Source organism: Myripristis murdjan, chromosome 6, assembly GCF_902150065.1.
Source record: "Myripristis murdjan chromosome 6, fMyrMur1.1, whole genome shotgun sequence".
NCBI lineage: Eukaryota > Metazoa > Chordata > Actinopteri > Holocentriformes > Holocentridae > Myripristis > Myripristis murdjan.
Genome location: NC_043985.1, coordinates 12,917,235 through 12,939,050, shown reverse-complemented (window position 1 = coordinate 12,939,050; position 21,816 = coordinate 12,917,235). Strand labels below are relative to the sequence as shown.

General features: G+C 39.8%; 2 protein-coding genes across 3 annotated transcripts in view; both read left to right on the top strand.

Moving 5' to 3' along the window:
- Window positions 1–1,986: 1,986 nt before the first annotated feature.
- c6h11orf96 (chromosome 6 C11orf96 homolog) overlaps window positions 1,987–21,816 on the top strand; it is a 23,521-nt gene continuing 3,691 nt past the window's right edge. Inside the window, exon 1 of one of the 2 annotated variants that reach the window (XR_003928340.1) lies at window positions 1,987–3,318. Coding sequence is in view for 1 of the 2 variants with exons in the window: in XM_030053288.1 (XP_029909148.1) it covers window positions 2,381–2,761 (381 nt within the window). In the remaining variant the exon portion in view is untranslated. Of the gene's footprint in view, window positions 3,421–21,816 lie in introns of those variants that run through there. The other variant, XM_030053288.1, reaches the window with a different exon arrangement.
- ticrr (TopBP1-interacting, checkpoint, and replication regulator) overlaps window positions 17,107–21,816 on the top strand; it is an 18,873-nt gene continuing 14,163 nt past the window's right edge. The window contains exons 1-5 of the mRNA XM_030053285.1: window positions 17,107–18,185; window positions 18,663–18,921; window positions 19,602–19,840; window positions 20,387–20,621; window positions 21,333–21,477. Of these exons, the coding sequence (XP_029909145.1) occupies window positions 17,511–18,185; window positions 18,663–18,921; window positions 19,602–19,840; window positions 20,387–20,621; window positions 21,333–21,477 (1,553 nt within the window). The 5' untranslated portion in view covers window positions 17,107–17,510. The remainder of the gene's footprint in view (window positions 18,186–18,662; window positions 18,922–19,601; window positions 19,841–20,386; window positions 20,622–21,332; window positions 21,478–21,816) is intronic.

Below are 21,816 nucleotides of genomic sequence, written 5' to 3'. Positions count from 1 at the left end.
GTTGTCCCAGGTAAATGACTGAAGATTTACTTATGTCATGGCAACACTCATCAATTCTGATTTGACTGTTCAAATATCAGCAAAATGTGAGGTTTCATGCCTGGGGATCCTCTTCTCACTGATCAGAAATTAGATCGGCATCTGTTGTGGGGAAATGAAATAAAACAGAGTTGCAACACTTTCAGCAGCAGCCAAAATCAATGTCACCTGTCACCATCATCAGCAATACCAGCTTAAGTTAGTCATTACAGTTACCATCAAGATGACATGATATGTTTGCTTGGACGACACCAGGGTTGCCCATGGGTTTCTGGTGTTTGTGTGTGTGTGTTCCCTTAGAAACTGTGACACTGACAATATATAATGGTGGCAGGTGTGCTGTGTGTGTGTCTCCATAACTTCTAAGATGTTACTAAGTCATAAGTAACTGGCTCTAACATTATTAATAGCTTCAGTAATATTCAGTAATGGGTTTTTTTCTGCCTTGCCAGTAAACTCAAAATAGGTGTCAGCTTTTTTTTTTAAATGACGGGTAGTTCTTGTTCTCATTTTTTTAAAGGACTGATCTGTTATGCTGAACATTAAGCAGGACTTATGGTTAAGTTAGTTATAGAAGGATGAGAACATGCCTCTTGATACCATACTTCAAATTCCAGAGAACGTGTAGGGCTACTTTGAGGACAGGAATTCCATTACCCTCATTGGACACCTTCTGTTGGACTGTAAAATGTGTATGCGTGTGTGTGTGTGTGTGTGTGTGTGTGTGTCACACCGCATCTGACCTAGTGGCATGCAATATAAAATGCTGCATTAGTCTTGGTTATGATCTTGTTTATTTACTTTAATTATACTATCGGTAATCATTTATAAAATACGATATATAAAGCCCTCAACACAGGACTACATACATGATAGAAGCTCAGCTGGGTGTCTCTGCACACTTGCATGCACCCATATCTGCAAAAATGCACACGCATGGCACATGGCTGCACACTGAAGGTGAAAGGTGAGCCAGATGTATCAGCACATTATAACTTCCTGACACTGTTTATCTCTTCCTGTTGACGTCTTTATCCCAACAGAGCAGGGTCAGTTCTGGAGAAAAGCACCATGTCCGTCTGTATTCACAGATTACATTTGAGTGAATGTAATCTGAAGTATTTTATACAATTAAAAGATAAATGAATGAAACATATGAAAGACCGACAGTCATGGTATGAGGTTTACTCTACGCCACTAGCCAAATGCTGGTAACTTTCTGCTGTGGTTGACAGGTTTGTTGACTTAGGTCCTATTCAGTTACAGGAACTGTTGTTCTGAAATAGAATAGGGCCTTTAATTGATAGCTGCTGTGGTAGAGAACTTGCCAATCACTGCCAAAGATTTAGCAGGTTTTGACTGGTTGTTATTTCTCACTCGGGACCTTTCGATCCTCAGATGGACTGTTCCAGAGGTTGGGTTTAGACATGGAAATACAGATCCTCCCACTCCCAAGGACTTGGCCTTGCATTTTGGGAATAAATAAATAAATGAGTTTCAGTCTCTCAACCTTGTCTTTGGTTTGGTACACTTTTCTCCCCACTGTTAGAGAATATGCTTCTCCTCATTCTCTCTCCTTACATTTCTGCTGCATGTCCCTTTCTCCCTGGCTGACTCTGAATTTCTCACTCCCTCTCACTCTGTGAATTTCTATCCAAGTCCTTTTCTTTCTCTCCCTACCGGTTAATCTCTCTCTGGATCTCGCCGTCTTCTGCAAATCTCTCGCCCCACACTGCTCACGTTTATTTTGGGGGGTTGACTCTGACTGGCTGACTGCTATGGAGGCCGAAACCATGACTGAGAGGGAAGGAGGGAGTGGGAGGGACCTGGCAGAGAGAGAGAGTAGAGAGAGAGCATAGAGAGAGAGAGAGAGAGAGAGAGAGAGAGAGAGAGAGAGAGTTGAGTGGGTAGTGAGCTGCTATAAAAGAGAGTGCTGGATCTGTCAGTGGCATTAGCTTCAGCAGACTGTGCTTTACACAGATCAAGGAACAAGCAGAGGAAGAGAAAGAGAAACACCCAGCACCCTCAGAGTTCAAAATAAGTCCTTATATCGGGCAGTGAGGAGACCTAAACCAGAGAACCTTATATCTAAAGGTTTTCTCGTGACTGGTAATCAGCAGAACTGCTTGGACGTTGGAGGTCTGAAGAGTGTTTGTTTGGCTTGACTTGGGAAGGAACTTTGCTGTATTGCTGTTCCTTAGACGAGGACTTCTCTGAAATTTAAAGAAGTCATCAGTGAAGGCAAGGAAGGAAAACTTGTGGTGTGCAAAGAGGTAATCAACTGTTTTTTCCAGTTCTGCTCATACCATATATTACACCATTTGGACTCTAGCTCCCACCTATGGCTGCTGTGCGTCAGATGGCCATCGAGGCCTCCGGCTTCCACGTCCTGCCAGCTCACCTTATGGCCTCAGCCATGGAGGAGTTCCCCCAGCAGCTGCCTGTGCCCAAGGGCCCTGCCAAGGGCAGGAGCCGCTCCCGCCGACCACGTGAGGCTCGGTTCAAGACCCAGCCTGTCACCTTCGCTGAAATTGCAGAGGTGGAGGAGGAGGGCTCCTCGCCACTAGAGGAGGAGAGGGCCCGTCGCTCCTTCCTGCAGTCCCTGGAGAACCTGCGGCGGAGCACACAGACCCTCCACTGTCCGCCAATTGCCCATCACAGCCACACCGCCACACCCACACAGGCAAGCCTGGACTCCAGTGATTCTGACTCTGCCCAGTGAGGAGCTGGATATCCCCATTCCCTGGCATAGTTTTGCTTTGCTCTGACGCCGCTTCGAACGGAGGCCAAATGAACTGACCCAAACTGGCCTGTTCGCCAGCCTGCGCGTGTGTGTGTGTGTGTGTGTGTGTGTGTGTAGCCTCTGCTGTCATATAAAAATCTGTATTTATACAGCTATACATACTAACATATCAATATATTTTGCTAGAACGTGCACTAGATGCATATTTGTGAAGACCTCTTCCAGTACCACTGTCTGGTTGTACTGATACAGCTGTATTGAGAAGATGAGTGTTAAATGTAGCACATGACGCAGTGTTGAACACACTACTTTGATTCTTCAGATATATTCCTTTTCTACTGCGGATGACTGTATGAGGAAAACTTGAAAGATAAATGATGGCTTGATATTTTTCCATTTAAAACTTGTATGATTATTTTGTTTCAACCCAGATTTTCTAAGTGACCAGTCACCATAGAGAAGACTGTTAAATATTTCACTCTTGTAACTTACCAAACTGTAAATACACTGACAGCAATGTACTGTGCTTTGAAAGCGTAGAGTAGCATTGAAAAAGCTTTATGAAGAGTTTGAGCTCTTGTTTTCCAGCTTCACAGCGAGTGAAATTTCTACTCTCACTTCTATTCTTGAGCAACAAATGCCTTTCTAAATGTCAAGATATTTATTCTCTTATTTTGTTCATAACCGAGTGGAATTCTAGATGTTACCTTTGTTTTGTTGTTCTGTCTGACTTCTAATTACTTTCTTTACTGTCAAAGAAAAAGAAATGTCTAGCATTTATACTTTGGTTTATGTCATACTTATATATATGTTTGTAATATGTACTTTAATAAATATTTTGAAATATTTTGACTCATTTCATTTTTATTGGAAAAAGTTGTATTTGTCAAAACAAAATGCTGCTATAATTGTGAAACTAATAGCGTTCTGATAAATGTGACGTTTTTACATTTTGACTGAAATTCTTGCTCACAGTGACTTGCAGGGTAGTGCAGGTAATGGTAGGTAATGGTAAGGAGGTCAAAGCATGAGCACACAGACACCAGATGTAACAAAAAGTCTTTCTCCCTAAATTTTTTATTATATATCAAAAAAATGTATAGAGAGATAAAATTCAATTTCAAAAGGTAAGGGTTTTTTAAACAACACACAGTAGAGCAGGAAGTTACAGAGGAGAGGAGGTGATATATGGCCTGTACATGTTGTCTGTCTCCGGTGTTATTCTTAAACCAGCCTGAGGTCTGGTCCACATGTAAACATACAACACTTGAACTGCATGCTTAGAGGCCCTGTGACGCACTTCAGCAATGTTGGGTTTGCATCAATGAGCTCAGCCACAACAACAACTGGCTGGCTGAAAGAACTGGCCTCTGGAGTTTCAGAGAAACTCGCCACAACCATCCCTCCTGTTGCTAATAACCCTTTCCCCTTAATCCACTCGGTGACAAGTGAAACGTGATTTAAGACTTCCATCTGCATGCAAGTCAGCTGCGTGTTACAGGCTGACACAATGCTGGAGGGGTTGCAGTCTACTACTCCACTAAAAATAGAAGTTCTGTTTGAGTAATCTGGCAAGATGAGAGAGGTCCTGTCTCCAGAGGTATGATGGCCTAAGTGTTTCACCATCATACACTTGCCATGATGAGATGTAATCACATAGGAACACAGATTTGAGATCAGTCGTGTGTGTGTGTGTGTGTGTGTGTGTGTGTGTGTGTGTGTGTGTGTGGGTGTGTGGGTGTGTGTGTGTGTGTGTGTGTATGTGTGTGTGTATGAGAGAGAGAGAGAGAGAGAGAGAGAAAGAGAGAGAGAGAGAAAGAGGAGTCCTAAGATGTCCTTTCTGCCAGCTGGTTCTATAGCTCACATCAGCAAATACACCAAAACACCACGATAGCCCTTCGTTTATCTGGCTTAGCCAAATTATGACAAAAAAAACCAAAAAAAAAAAAAACATTGTGACCGAGCCTAAACCTTTGACTAGATCCCGACTCTGTGAGCCCAGGTGTGTCAGACTCACATGTTCCAATGAGACCTCACAGGGACCAGATTATTTTTCAAAAACGCCAATATGACTTGAGTCGACACATGGATAATTTAGGATACTTTCTGATTTAATATTTTAAATCAATCAATTTGTAGAATATGCCAAACATTGAGAATTGCATGTTGGCTTATGAAAATAACACATTACATAGAATTACATGAAACAGAAGGGAGAAATGCAACAAATATACAGCATAAAGGTTTGACATTTACTTCCCAGAGGAAAACAGTGCTCTTTCCATCTTTTTTGAAAAATGTTACAGTCCATGTCAACCTTTTGTTGTTGTGATCACATGTTTGCTAAGCTAACATAATGCATCAATAGTCAGTGCAGCAACTAGCCCAGTGGTTTTTCTTTTACTTCCAGCAGATTACTTCTGGCTGATGCATAGTTCGTAGTGCTAGGTCTATCAAATCTATCATATCATACTTTATCATTAATCATTAATGTATCAATTTATCATAGAAGCCTCTTATTTTGCTTATTATACATAATTGATAATAACTGTATGCAAATTAAAAATATTTTGATATAAAAATATGTTTGTATTTTTTTCCCCTTTCCCTCCAAAACATCTAGGGGACCAGGGGAGATGTGCTTGCGAGCCGGATCTGGCCCCTGGGCTGTATTTCCAACATCCTTGCTGTAGAGACAGGCTGACACAGACAGACCTGGCCGCCCAGAGTAGACAGGAACTTTAGAAATATTCTGCAAAATAACAAAACTAATTTTGAGTATGCCACATTAGCTGCAAAGTATATCTTTACAAGTCATAATTCAAAGACAGAAGCACTAAAAACTTGTAATAAATTGAAAATTCTACAGATTTATGTATCCAATTTGTCATTAGAAAAACTGCTTAGAATCATTTGCATGTCATTAGATTCTCCTGTTTCATTTTTGTCATCACTATCTTTTAACTTGAATTTGCACTGTATAGTGTATATGTGCTGGTAATAAGTGTGTTTGCATTTCATGCCAATACAACCCATTTGAACTGAATTTAAAAAAACATAAAAAGAGACAGAGAAATGAGGGCAGCATATGTAAGTAACGTTCATTTTGGATTTGTATATATATATATATATATATATATATATATATATATATATATATATATGTGTGTGTGTGTGTGTATGTGTGTATATATATATATATATATATTTTTTTTTTTTTTTTTTTTTTTTTATGTTTTTTAGAAGCATATAGGAATTTTCACCCTTTAGTGCAGTGGCACTGTGGTAATCAGAGGATATCATGATGACCTGCAAGCTGTCTAGACATGACGAGCCTGACCCCGCTGAGTCTGGGGTGAAAGCCAAGCATCGCCACCCTTCCTTTGACAGTGATCACATTCTGTCTTTCAGCCAATGGGGAGGATGGACAAAGACCAGCTGGAAGAAAATGAAAGGTTAGTGTCACAGAAAGGGCCACCCTACCTCTCTGTTGGTCTCCCTCTCCATTTCTGTCACACACACACGTTATCGTTTACTCAGGGCTTGGGGAGCTGTCATACTTAACCACATCCACAGTAGATTAACCATCTGTTTTTACGCGTGACAATACAACTCTGGAAGTGTCAGTGCTTTGCGTCACTGAGCTTTTGCTGAGGGAGTGATAGAAGATATGGTAGGAAAGAAAGAGAGAGAGAGAAAGAGACAGACAGACAGATAAAAAGAGAAACACATTTGTCATCTCGTGCCGAGGTGATAGATCGCTTGTTCCGGTTCATCCCTCCACTTTCCAACCTGTTTCTCCAGCAACCTACTTTTTATACTGCTGCCGTGGGGATAGGAGAGTGTATAAAACGTGATGGTGGAGAGCATCAGTAAAATGAACCGAACAATTATTTTTTCCCCCACCCAGTCTGACTTTGAGACACCTTCCTCCCTGCTTACTACTAGCAATCTAGCAGATTGGTTGGGTGAGCTGCTTCAAAGTCAGACAGTTATTGGTTTAATGCTTGTTAGCAACAACCCCTGATCCCCCTGACCATCTAACCACCACATAAACAATATGTGTAACAGCCTGTTCAAGGACAGATATTGGAGCAGTACTTCAAGGAACAGCAAACTGCTCCTTTAAGTACTGTTCCTTTTCACCACAATTTTTATTGACATAACTGGGTGTAGAAAATATCATCAACTGTAAAAATCTGACGTTGTTTCTATGCAGACAAAACCCTATCAGTCGATTTCTCCTGAGTACTTTCACACAAAACAGTGGAGAGCTCCAATCAGGACACAACCTTTTTATTCCTCCCACCTCGTTTCATTGACTCTTCAACAGCAGTTGCTATCTTCCACTAGGCACAACAAACAGTGCTGGTACTGTGAGCTTATTAGAAGGATAATTTGTGCTTTTTCTGGATATTAATTATAATCTATGTTATAATCTTAGTATTTTGTAAGTGAACTCTACAACAACGTTAGCTAGGAAAACATTTCCTAACATATTGCCGCAGCGCTAGTAGGACCTGTAGCTATTTCAGTTCCAATAAGCAGAATACTTTCCCCTTTGCTGGACAGCTGGTTGGTCTTATCAGGGTCCAGACAATATTGTTCCTCTACAGGAGGAACTAACGTCCACTGCTGGAATGGATTACTGTAGAAAATACAGCCCCTAAAACCCAATTTTATTACATTTATTTTAGGAACTCTCAAATCTTAGTGAATGATGAAGACAGCACTCAAGAATAATAAAGAGTACAAAGTGCTGTACCTAAAACCAGAATGAATAGAACAATGTGTCCAAGTGGAAGCATGTACAATAACAAGAGGACTGGATTGAGAACTGAGCTTTGCAGTACCCCACATGACATTTGCTGAACAGGATGATGAGTTGTCTGAAGTTAAGGAGAATGCTCTGTTAGAAATGTAGCAGATGATTCAGCCCAGATGGGGGTCAGGCCAGAGGGAGAAAGATACAGAAAAATGTTTTAGTACCATAATCCAATGAAATTCCGGTCTCTGAAAAACTATAGCAAAGCTTCCTTCATTGAGAGTATGCACAAGGCAAATTGGTGTGTTCAAATGTGGTGATGCTGGACCCATTTTGCACAATTTAAGAAAACCAGGGATGAGTCCAGCTTTATGTAGTATAAGGAATTAACAAATAAACAGGGAGACACAGACAGCCAAAAACTGAACACAGAAAATAACTCAGTCAAGCTGTGACAATCTCTAATAGAGTTAGGATATAGCAAATGACCTAAAACCAAACCTAGCAGTTTTTGTCTGGACATTAATGGTAAAGTTACATCATTTAAGAGTGCAGTGAAGGAATTTTTGAACTCATAATATACCTGCCAGGAGATGCCACTGAGTGTATTACACCTGCTGTAGCACATTTAATCAGTCTGTCTATAGAGCAAGGGAGGGTACACACTGATCTCAAAAGTTCAAGAGTGATGCCTTTCTATAGGAACAGTAATATGTTTGGGAAAGGAACCTAGAGACTAGTTTGATTTTATGTTTTCTTTTGAGTCACAATATCAGGTCAGGTTTCAGAAAATCCCATTCCACTAAAACTTGCCTTTTATATTTAACAGACACCAGAAAGGATTCTGATGCAGGTAATTTCAGTGGAATGGTCATGTTAGACCTTCAAAGGTCTTTTATGCTGTAGATCATGGTATCCTGCGATTTAAACTAAAGGCCGTAGGGCTCAGCAAGTTGACCATAAAATTGGTAAATTTTTACCTCTCTGGAGGATGTTGATAGGACATTTTCCAAAGCTAAAACCATCAGTTGTGGGGTCCCTCAAGGGAATGTCCTAGGGCCACTCTTTTTATCATTAATATAACTAAGTATTAATCATATCAAGGATGCCTGTTTATCTGCCCTTTCTCTATATGTGGATGATTCAACTATTCTCATGTCTTATAAAGATTTAACAGTTGTGAAAAAGTCTTGGAATGAGGAGCCTCAAAATGTTAGAACTTGGCTGTCTGATAACAAGCTATTTCTTCACCCAAGGAAAACAGAGGTCAACCAAGTTCCCCTTGGGAATCAATTAAGTATTTCTGATTCTGATTCTGATTCTATTTGGATCCAGAATTCAGCTAGGAAAGACCCAGGGATGAAAGTAAAGGCAGGAGAGACTCTTATTTTAACTAAGGATACAGTGAATTGTTTAGGATATACATATAGATAAACATTAGGGGAGGTCACGGCTATGATAGCCCTCCCTAAAATCTGCCAGAAGACTAAATTCTTGGCAAGAAAATCATTGTTGTACGCTTACGACATTAGCAGGTACATTAGTTCAATGCCACTATGACTATGCCGCCACCTCCTGGTATAATAGTATACCACTGCGCAGAAATAAACTCTTAACTGACCAAAACAAGTTAATCAGAGTTGTGTTAAAGTTACCTCGCCATACATATCTTGATTCAGCTTATTTTCTAAAACTTAAGTGGCTTCCAGTTAAAAAATAAGAGGTATACAAATCAACTTAGGACATACCCATGAAATTGTTGTTTTATTCTTTTCTGTAACTTTATAATGAGGGTGGGTCAGTGTATGCTCCGAATAAAGTTACTAACTTTATTACTAAAGTTAGTAATAAAGTCATTTCTGTGTGTGCCAGTTAATTTTTGCCTTTACTGAGATATTCCTGCGACTGACCAGCGCCTGATTACAAATACTGGCTGTGCATGGGAGGTCCTGTTTACAGATTTTATTCTTTTTAGATTCAGGAGTTCAATGGGCAGAAATATGTTTTTATGTCTGAAATTGAAGGGAATAAACTTCCAGTAGCACTGAAACTCACTGAAGCAAAGAGACATTTTAAGCAGGCAATCCAGAAATGGCTAGCAAATAGTCTCTTTGAAAAGGCAGCCTGTACAATTAACTCAGAGTTGTCTGTATATGTTATATTGTTATATTAATGTGATGTCATGTGATTGGACAGATATTGTATTTGCACATGTCAGTTCTGCCAGGCTTGACATCTTCCTCTTAAAGATGGATTCAGATATCAGTGAGCTACACTGGTAGACAAGATACTTATTCCAACAGTAAAGAAGCCAAAACACTCCCGACTGGTCTGTTTCATCTGTTAAGTCTTTAGCACACTCTGACCCACATCAAGGAATAGATTAATGCAGCGTCTGAAGAATGTAGGACAATATTATTTTCCACAGCAAATCAATAGCTCACTGTGTTTCTGACCCAGATAGAAAAGCCAGGATCCACTCTAGAGGAAGTTTGCTGAGAATTTTGCTGAATGTAAGACATTTCCATAGAAATTTAAAATGCTGATGGTCCTGTCAACAGCTGGCAAAAATTATAAGCTATCTTCAAGTTAGTAAAAATCCTCTAATCTTCATATTAATTTTTGTAGCACTTCTCTGTGGCAAGGATCACAGCAGTATAGTGAGGGCAAAGTTGTTCTGACTCTTGTATTTCTTGCTTGTTGGTGATCTGGGAAATGAAGCAAATTCTGCTGTTGAACTAACCCTAAACCTTTCTGGATAAGTACATTATCTAAATGCCTAACATCTAGGGATGCTAATTTGCTTCCCTTCTGAATCTAATACACAAACTGCTTCAATACAACTCAGCAGACCCAGGTTGCAAGTAAAGGCATGATCTGATTGATCTGGCTGCTGTATGATGAACTACATCTATCCCTGCTGTCTTCTGATGCAACTCTTATCAGAATTATATGTATATATTTTCTTTGAGACATTTGAAATGTCACTCAAGAGGCACATCCTACTGTATCAAAGGAAACTGAATATATGAGGATTTTATGATCTGTACAACTTCTGCAAAAATTCTAAATTTTGGTCAATATATTTGACTACCTTCATCATTTCATTAAACCATCTAAGGGGGAAAAACATAGATGTTTGGTCTAATAATTTAAGTTACTACAAAATGTACATTACCACGTGATGCGTATTATCAAGTATTGTCAAAGTGATGTGCTCATCACCATTGAGTCTGCAATCAAAATTACAAATCCACTGGATCACTTAAACCTTCACTACAATGTCAAATGACTCATGTCTTCAGAAACACATAATGGGTGACTAAAACCAGCTGATTCATTCCAGCTTACAATAACCAAATAGGAAAGTCAAATTTTCCATATGACATACTTATTTTTACATTAAGGCAAGGGGTGATTTTTTTTTTTTTTTTTAAATAAACTGTGGGCCTGTAAAGCCCCTTGATTAATAGCCCTTGATTAAGGGCTATAAATAAACTTGAACTTGAACTTTTAGTAAATAAAACTGATGCAATCATTCTCTTTTTTATTCTTCTTAATTATTACAAAGTATCTCTATACCTATTGGTTTAGTAAATAGTCACTGAAAGATCTAGTTTTGTTTCAGGGTCCATTTGACAATCATTAAAACTTAATGGATTGTACTTCCAGCGTCCAAGGAGATGACTGTGACCAGAGCTCAGTCAGTGGGAAAGATCTAGGAGTGATGTTGGACTTTTGGATCCACAGTATAATAATTTGACTTCAGAAAACTTGGATTATGCTTTTTATAATGTACTTATTACATTTCATTTCTCTACCAGGATATTTGAGAGACAACATCACTGCTTTAAGCGCACTATTGTAATGACAGTCTGTTAGCTGGAGTCTGATCTGCCAGACAGGATGACACATGAGCTAGCGGCACACTGCAAATGCCCAGCTACTTTCATTCTTCTTGGAAGTACAAGTGAACTCATTTCCTCCTGTCTCATATGTGTGGACAACAGGAGTCTAAGAAGATGCCATTTGTGGAAGTGCTAGTATTTTTCAAAAAACTGCTGTCAGATGTCTAATGAAGACACAGCAGACATCCAATGATCATGTTATATCTATCTGAGCTTCTTTACACTGGTTGTCTCTTGATTTTAAAATTTTACTGATAGCCTTTAAGGCTCAGCCATAATTGGTACCTGCCTTTCAGGACTGTTATTTGCTGATGCTCTTGACAATTTCAAATCTCAAGACCAAGCAAGGCCAGCTGGACAAATTCCTCCTCCAAAACTTGTTACTAATATGCTGCCTACCTTGAAAAGGCATCTTGCCTGAGGCCAAAGTAATTGGCATCCCTAAAATCCACAGAGACACTGAAGAAGTAAATGCTGAAAATCTGCAATAAAAAAATGATGAAAGGTGTTGTTTAAATATTGTCTACTGCTTTCTACTATTATTGTTGTTACTGTGATGTGATGTATGCCCAAATACATCCCAAACATCAGCAAAAGCCAATTTGATGGAAACTGGTTTAACAGATATAAATCTCTGTGAAACCAAAAATTGTAAAAAAAAAAAAAAAAAAAAAAAAAAAAAAAAGGTTTACCGTTGTCAGATGAAAACCTGTAATCTCCATAATATTAACTTTTATAGAACCAAGAAAAACGGACTTGTGACTTGATAGCCAGACATAAAACGTTTATCTTATTTGTTTTAAATAGGTTTCACAAACCCAAGAGGTTGCAGAATTTTCTTGAACCATCGAAAATCATGTACGCTTCAACTGATATTGAAACATGAAAATTACAGGTTTCCCCCTGACAGTAACAATGTGGCAGCTTGAACACCAAGAGGCTTAGATTAGCAGTATCTACATCAATTCTCAAAATAGCTTATAAATAGCTTATAAAACATAATAAATAACTTTAACAGGTAGGCTTTAATAAAAAAAAAAAGGCCTTTAGTCTATTTTCCTGTTTTATTCCATATAAAAAAAGGTTTTGATATGTGAAACCTATATAGTTTAGTGCACTGGAATCCATTCATCATGTATTTAATGCTTGTAAAGAACTCTTAAATCTGTTCCGATTATACCCAAGTACCTCTTTGTTTACTAGCCACTGAAATATACTTCCTCCTCAAGTCCACTGACCCATTAATTATGACAACTGCCATGGTTTTGAGTGCTCCATAGGTGAAGCAAACATCTCAAGAAAATGATGAAAAAAAAATAAAACTGATATGCCATTGTAAAACAGTGTCTTTAGTAAGATTTGTCAGTAAGATCAGGGAATGTTTTCAAGATGACACCTCTAATGGACAACTCTCTCTCTTAACCATTGAAAAAAACTACATTTACATCTTGCCCACCACTGAGGCCTTTACAATAACACAATAATTGTAATCATGGAGTTACTCCCCAGGCAGCTGTTACTATATCTCTGCTTGCAACTCTGACCCCAAGAGACGATGATATACATGTGAACTTTGAACAATAGCAGTCACTCTTAAGCGACCTCAAAACAAGCATTTTGCACACATGCACGGCTGAACATTTGGGGGGTAGTGCACGAGTGTGTGTGTGTGTGTGTGTGTGTATGTGTGTGAGAGTATGTGTAGTCTAAGCAGCAGCATGCTCCCATCTGAGTCCCTGACCTACATCCTGGTCTCATGACTACAGGGGTGTCTGGTGGGAAAGTAAAGCCCGGAACTTTAACCAGACCTCTTTCATTTTCTCTCTCTCTCTCTCCTTCTCTCTCTGGCTCTCATTCTTTCTCTCTCTCTCTCTCTCTCTCTCTCTCTCTCTCTCTCTCTCTCTCTCTCTCTCTCTCCTTCTCTCTCTGGTTCTCATTCTTTCTCTCTTTGTCTCTCTCTCTCTCTTTCAGAGCTCTTCTAAGCTCTTCATCCCCCTCTACTGCTGTAGAAAAGAGGTGATTATGGATGCAAAACAGAGGGTGACCCACATATCTCTCCTCTCTCACTGTGTCCTGTTTCCATGAAGATTCTCTTCCTGGTTTGCTCCCTCTCCCTTCTCTCCCTTTGCGCATGACATTTTATTGATTATTTTATTGGCTTTTACAGTTTTTCTTGATTGCTAAGACACATTTCTCGAAAGTTGCTCTCCTTTTCTCTAAACTGTGAACACAAAACCCAATTTTCAAGCTACATTCACAAAACCTCAGACTCCTCTTGCAAAACCAAACTTTCACCTCAAAACAGTTCAATCTGTGCTCAAAACTGAACTATGTTGTCAAATTGCGCCCCCCCTGTGCATTTAGCACTTGTATATAGTAAAAAAAAAAAAAAAAAAAAAAGTACAAAAAACAGAAATCTTGTGCATTTAGCACTTGTATACAGTAAGCCTATGTAAAAATAAAGTACAAAAATATACAAATGAGAAGTGCATTACTCAGCCACAGCATCATTTCTCTGTACTGGGTCGACCTCCTCGACCACCTCGACCTCCTCAACCACCTCTCACACGAACTCCTCCTCTCAGATTTCTATCCATTGTAGTGCCTCACAAAGCAGGCTGATATATGTTCCCTCACATCTTTAGCCACAAGTGTGATCAATTTTGAGTTGTTGTGTTCAACCAGTGACACCAGTGCTTTACTTGTGTTTGACTTTTGCCACCAGTGCTCACCATTATGCAACACAGGTGCATCACCATGAAAATGTGTTGGGAAGTTGTGTCTAAACAGGTGAAAAGTGCTTATGGTTTTGCCAAAAGAGTGACTCATTCAATCAGTGGGTTCAGGCAATGGAGCATTTGGTTCAGACAATAGGGTTTAGTGTTTTAGCAATTGAGAAAAACTGTATGTATCAGTGTTTGATTGTTGATGAAGTGGTAGCAATTTTTGAAAACAGGGGTTGGAGAATAAATTTTACTCACAAAGTTGATGATTATATGACAAAACCAAACGGACAAATCTATTCTGTCTAATTTGTAGCTAATTTGCGTACATCCTGAGGGAACAGTGACACTGACCTCCAAATCAAAGCCAAATGTTCTGTTAGAGATCATTTTTCCATTTTAGGTAGAGAAATCGACAGAATGAGAGAGGGTGGGTGATTTGAGGATGCCAAGCTTGCTACTTTACTTGGAATGCCAGAACAAGCAAGTACTCTCTAGTGGTCCAAATCCCAAACAACACACACACACACACACACACACACACACACACACACACACACACACACACACAGAGTAAGCGTCTTATCTGTAGTGCATCAGCTTCAGCTGATTGTCAAGTCTAGCAGTACACATAAGGAGTTGCCATTTACACTATGAAATGAAACTTAAATAATGCCACAACTAAAACCCCTCTGACATGTGCCTCTTATGTTTGGCTTACCTTGATGTGAGCCATCTTTTTTCCCATTTGTTTCTGTTTTTTTCTCCTTTTTCTGTTATTTAATAATTTAATTATTGTTTAAGTATTTTTACTTATTCTCTTTGTGGAGAATTTATAAAACAAAAAGAAAAAATCAGATAAGTCATGCGCAGGGGCCAAGAGTTTTAGGATTGGGAGATGCTGTCAGAAAACAGAGAGGGAGCAAGGGAAATGGACATAACATTTTGAATTTTCAGAGAAGAGAAAGAAAAAAAAAGATCCATTGAGCCAAAGTGAGTGAGTGATTTAAAGAGGGTACAGGATGTATAGAATGAAACTGAGTATATTTGTATGCAGGAGTGGTTTTACCATATGTGGTAAATGCGGGGAGAGGGAGTGTGAAAGATGCTGTGAAAAAGATTCAGAAATTATTCTTTGCAAAGGGAATCACGCAGCATTGGAGGCAGCAGCGTTTCAAGGCATTGACAAGTTCTGGGGCTAAGGTGAGGGTGTGTTTTTTTGGGTTCTGTTTTTGTGTTGTTTTTGGATGGTCCCTGCTGTTCTGCCTGGAACACTAACCGTCACCCAAAATTTCATTTAGTTTTACTGCATTTTATGACTACTGCAAACATTACATTTCATCTGAAATTAAAATCTCAACATTAATATTAAGACAATTGTTCTGTACAAAATGGGCATCCGCAGGTCATCGTAGAATGGCACCAGAGTTTTAACTGCAACTCTGTGTAAGCACTTCCGTAGCAATCTATGGAGTGACATATACACAAGTGCTTATCCCAGGTGCTTTTCAAGGAGGAGTAGAGGAATGAAAACACCAGAATGCATAGTTTAATTCAGGGTTACTTACTCAGTAACACTGAATATAATATAGCTGCATTTTGTTAGCCATAGCTCAAGGTTAACCATAAAATCTCACTAAATCCAAATACTCTGAGATAGATTAAGTTTGTCAGTCAGTTCAGTTTTTGTCGTCTCCCTTATGTACTCGTTGTAACCCATTTCCGAATGCATTTCATTAAGAAGACTCTTTAAAATAACTTTCTTTTTTGATATGTTGTATTTATACTTGTACTCAGCATGGTTCATTTTCCCTCCGCTTTTGCTTTAGCTCCCTACCGTTCTGCAGTCTCCCTCCACTCTCTCTGAAGCGCCACCACTGCCCTCTGCTGGATCTAAGTAGCTATTGCAGATGGGTGAACGCCTCACCCTGGTTAGGGTTAGGTCCACTCCAGGTGAACATGTTTGTACAATTTGTCAAGGGAAAGGGGCAAAGAAACATTTAAAAACAAGGCACTAACTGGTACTGATTGCTTATTCATCTCTCTCTTGTGCAACCCAGCTTTAGTGGACAAGACCATGCCACAAATATCCTCATCTACTTGGACGCTTTCTTTGCCCCTTTTTTCAGATCCTTGTTCTGATGTGCTGTGGCAGAAGACAAACTCAGGAGGAGACTGAAGCTTATTGCATCATTAGGGTGTTGTCTAATGCTGAAATTATGCCCTTTAGGTCTGCTGACATTAAGAGGGATTTACCAGAGGACAACTTGACCTTAACTGGACCTGCTCCAAGTTAGGAAACCCAGATTTGTTAAACCCTAACTCAGATTATTCCTCTTATCAAACTTCCTTCCTTCCATTTAAAAACATTGTGTTCCACATGCAGCACATTCAGTGCCATGCTGTGCAAATACAGTAGATGGCGGTAATGCAAGAGGAGGAAGCAGGACAAGAAGAAGATGAAAAAGAAAAAGAAGAAATTGAAAGGCTTTAGGTTAAAGCGCCCCTGGGTGGTGGTTCTGAATGCAGCTGTTTTAACTTTGCATCCGTGACAAAAACACGTCCATTATCAGTATCCCCCTCATAAAACATGCAGTCAAACAAGGTCCCGGCGTCTAGTTTCACCATCTTTTGTGACGTGCATTTATACCACAGAGTTTATACACTATGAAGTCACTATGTGTAACTTTAAAAATTTAAATGCATCTGGTGCTTGCCAAAAAACACTTCCTGCCCTATGCGTGTTATCGCGTTAACGTTACAGAGATGATTGACAGCATATTTGCCCAATGATATGTTAGAAAGGAAGTTTTACCGAATCACTTGCTGGCATGCTGTTACTTTGGACCAATGAGATTGTTGATCTGGCGGCCGCTACCAATCACAGTAAAGGGGTGGATCCTAGTGTAAGAAGCGCGAAGAGTTAAGGACAGAAGATGCAAGAAAATGGCGAATATATTTGAGTCTGCGAAACCTAGTGGGTACTACTGTAATGTTAAGCATAAGAAAAATATTCCTATTTGAACACGCTTGTATATAGTTTTTCTTTGCGGAAGTGCCTGCGCGTTTCAGACAATGGACTGGTAACCGTCTGATGTTGCATATTAGGTGAATTAACTTTAGCCTAACGCAAATTAGCATAACAAAGTTAGCTATGGGACATTAAGTTGGTTTACTGTGAAATGCGTCTTTACAGAGGACTTGACCGATAGACTGTTGGAGTTTACTAGCAAGTTTACCGTCTGTCTAGCCAATGGAAGAAGAATTTAATAGATTCGCTTCAAAGCTGTCCTGTTTTATGGCTTATACATAAACGTGGAGTGATCTACGGTATGGCCTTGCACAACTTGGTGTTTGTGGTTGACGTCGATTATGGAGATCACGATTCAAGCGATGGCGTGGATGTCAGAAATCATCACCTGAAACGAGCAATACTGCGTATTCTGCTGCACTTCGGCTACAAGTATGGGTTTGAGAAGGTGCGCTGGGGCTATAAATTCTTCCACTCCAAGGCTGGTCGCAATGTTAACTTCATACCCAGGGGCTCAGACTTCAAAGAACTTAAGGATAAAGCTTTTGAGGACTTTGAGATGGAATTTGAAGCCAAGTTGGATATGAGGGATAAAACGTGTCTTTCACAACCAAAGCAGAGGCCAAATCCATCCGCCTCGGTTCAAAACGCAGTGAAAGAGGCTCTTTTGGATTTCCAGTGGGACAGACCAGACATCACCTCTCCCACTAAATTGTCATTGAGACCTAGGAAGTCCGTACGAGCTGGCAGAGGTGGCATTTCTGAGACGGAGGATGTTACTGGCGATGGGAGGAATGTGTTGTTTGTTGTCTCTGAGTGTCCACATTCCAGGACACAACTTGCAGAATACCTGTGTCTTCAAAATCATGCCACACTTAAGGACATACCGGAGCATATTTTATCTAAAGGGCTACAAGAAATGTTGGCCCAGCGGCAGGTTGTGTTGCATTGGATTGACAGCAGTTCACATCTCCAGGTGAGTACTTTTAGTAGTCAGGGTGGGGAAATACCATAAGGCCACCATTTGGAAGTTATTTTTATGCTGGATATCTGTTAAAGTCATAAATAGGCACAATGTCCAACAGTCTGCTTGAAACCCTTATAAACCAATATCTAATAATATTGAATGTTTTGATATTTAGTACCATATGCAACATTTTCTTCAATATCAAGCCCCAGCAGAAAGTTGGACAGATGCACAGAGAAGCTGTGATAGTGTCACACTGAGACCAGCGTTGCCTTGCTTTATATGTGACCATAATAAATATTGCATCAGAAAATTGAAGACTGACTTCGGTCTGTTCTTGGGCTTTCAACAAAAGAATCGGGAGCGAACAATAGCATAGGTCATTTTGAATACAACCACAGTGTTGATTAATTTGCAGTTCCCACAGTTCCATGTCCACGCCCCAGCTCATTGTCTTAGTCTGATTAAGTCTGATCCTTATTTCAGGTGATAAGATGTGAGGACCACCTGGGTTCTGACAAGCTGTCCGAGGTGTTGGGGCAGGTGGGTGGCAGAGTGGTTCCAATGGACTCTCTGTTGAGCCTCTGCTGCACTCAGAAGCCATCCAGTGGGAGGTCAAAACTTGACTCCGGTCCTGGGAGGGAACTGTTTTCCTTTGAGTCCAGCATTGGATACCTGCTGTCTTCTGAACAACATTACCGCCTGGCTTTTCCTGTCATCACTGGGGTTCTGCATTGGCAGCAAGGTTAGTAATATGGAGGTGAACTACAAACAGTGAAATGCTGTATGGGTCATTCCATGTCATTCCAACAAATTTTCAGGACACCCCACGCACTTGAGTCTCAATTTTTTTTTTTTTTTTTTTTTTTTGGATTTGGAGAGGCTGCCATCCAGAAACCAATGCATATATCTGACTAACCATTAATGCTTTGAACAGTCCATGTATGTATCTCAAAGCTCTGAAAAAATCAATAAGCTTGGGTATATACAAAGTTGTTTTCTGAAGCCCAGATATGGTCGACCACCATACCTGTTGGATAAATAAGGAACAACTGGTGAAAATTTCAGAATTTTTTGAGACCCAAATGCATGGGCCATTTGTTGAAATGACAAGGAATCACCTGTATAATTGTGCCAGTAGTACCTTTCTGTCACGGAAAATCAGATACATGTGCATTAAGTGTATCTAAAATGATTTTGTTGCTTGTTTGATCTGTAGTTTTGATTAAGCCAAATTGTGGCCATCATTCTGTACATCCTCATTGTCTTTGGAATAGAAACGCTTCACATTGTGATGTTGAAGAAGGATGAAACAGGATTTAAAAAATTTAAATGCATAAATCACAAAGAAAGTCACTTCATCAATTGGAGAAAACAAAATATAGCCATCATTCATGTGTGAAGTGTTATTTTTCACCCCACCAGGCGATGCATCACAGAGCTGCAGTGTCTTAGTAGAGCCAATGTCCTGTAGACAGAGGCTCCTTGCTGAACCAGTGGAAGTGTATCTGAAGAGTGTGCTCCAGGGCTGGGATGCCTCGTCACTAACAGAGGCCTCCACAGAGTCATGGGTGCTGCAGTGTTCCAGTAGCAGCAGCAGCAGCCAGGGCCAAGCTGCCTTCCACCACTTCCTAATGGAGCTCTCTGCCCAGGCTCTGCATATGGTGAGACCTGCAAACAAGTTGACCACAATGCAGTGCAGCCAGAGCTTCCACTTTTGCATATTTATCATCAACAGTATATTAAATGCAGCGCCCACTTCAGTGACTTTTTTTTTTTTTTTTTTGCAATTTCAACTAGTCAGCACTCAGTAGAGAGCATATCATCGTCACTATGCAGTGTCCAGACATACCAGTTCCACGTGGTGGATATTCACTAAAAGACAATCATGCCCACCACCACATCCTCCTTTATTAATCAGTTAATCAGTTCTTCTTTGCTCTGTCATCAACCTTCCTGTAAAGTTTCATGCAAATGTGTCCATAACCTTTACAGACATCCTGCTATCAAACAAGCAGAAAAGTGGAATAGGGCAAAAACATAATCCCTGTCCAGCTCTGTTAACAGAGGCATCAATCTGGTGTGACACATCACAACATTGTCACAACAAATCACTAAGTAGAACCAAGCAACTACAGTCAATATGGCAGGTTGAGGGAGAGTGAGGACACCAAAAAATGAATAATAATACTTTTCCCTGTTCACCCTAGTTTGCAGAGGTGAATGATAGCAGCCTGGTCTGCTCTGCCATCCTCTCCCCGCTGTCACCCTTCACGGCTCTGCTCACCGTCCTTCAGCCTGACGTCACCCTGCACAGCCGGCTGCTGACCTCTGAGGTCATTACTCCTGCCACAGCCGACACTTCCACTGATCTGCCGGATGTCGTCAACAGTGTCCTGGGAGTCGTCTACGGCATCATGGAGGAGGAGGGAGACAGTGGAGATGGTGAGGGTGTAACAATAATTAGTGATGTTAACATTTTATTAGATTTATTGATTTATTGATCTGTACCTGTACTGACTAATTGGTTAATGATATTTAAAAAAATCCTAGTAATACTCAGGGTTCAAAAACACCAGATGTTAATTTTGGAAATATTTTGTTTTGTGTCCTTGAATTTATCAGCAGTTCTTTCAAATGCAGCCGATTCGTAGCTTGACTTTAATTATTTTATCTTTCTTTCTTTCTTTCTTTATTTTTTTAAGACTTCTTGTTTCTCTTCTTCTCTTCAGTTTTAATTAAGAAGTTTCCATAATGCTGCTTATCTGAAGTTCATAATTTAATATTTCTAAAAAATACAGTCTAGTGATCCAATTTTCCAATTTCACATGGGATTATTGTTTTGTTAACTGTAGATTTAATTTTCCCTCTGTCCTGTTTTTCCCCAAAGGGTGCACATAAACATTTTGTAATGCTCAAAGCCATCATAATATTGGCAATGTCATGACTTTGCAGTAAAAATATTTCACACACAGGTTATGGTTTAGATGTCCTTTTGTTGCCTTTGTATGTTCTTGACATATATCCTGTTTTGAAATCTTAAAGGAAACATAAACTTTATCTGATAGGAGGTTGTGGTGGTGTCCAGTGAAAGCGAAACTGATTTCATTTGAATTCTTATAGTGTCTACTATTTTTCCTGTTTGTTACTCCTCAGCCCAGCTAAAAGACCCTCAGGTTCCTGAGTGGGCTCAACAGGAGCTCAGCCAGCGGTCCAGCCTGCAGACATTGAGCCTCACAGACCGCTGGTTCCCCCAGTCGGACCAATCAGGAGTCAGTTCCCATTTCATGGAGTCATTGAGGTACAGGGATTTTGACATTGATGATGTCTATTATTGTATAGCACTTTCAAGCCAAAATTACCACATATTTTACCAAATATATAAGCAAAATAAGATGCCCACCAAAACATAAGACATGAATTTAAAGATGCCTTACACAGTCTGTATTTGTATCTGAAACAAAATACAGTCATTTAAAAGATGACATTGTGTTTGCCTGTATAAACCAGTCAGGCATGGTTTGAGAAATCCCAAGTGCCCAGGGAGTAAATTACATTTTGTCCGCTTTTTAGATGTTTCTTTTCCTGTTAATGTAGCAATTGTGTTTGTGCTTGTAAATATTGGCTTTGAATATCTGAA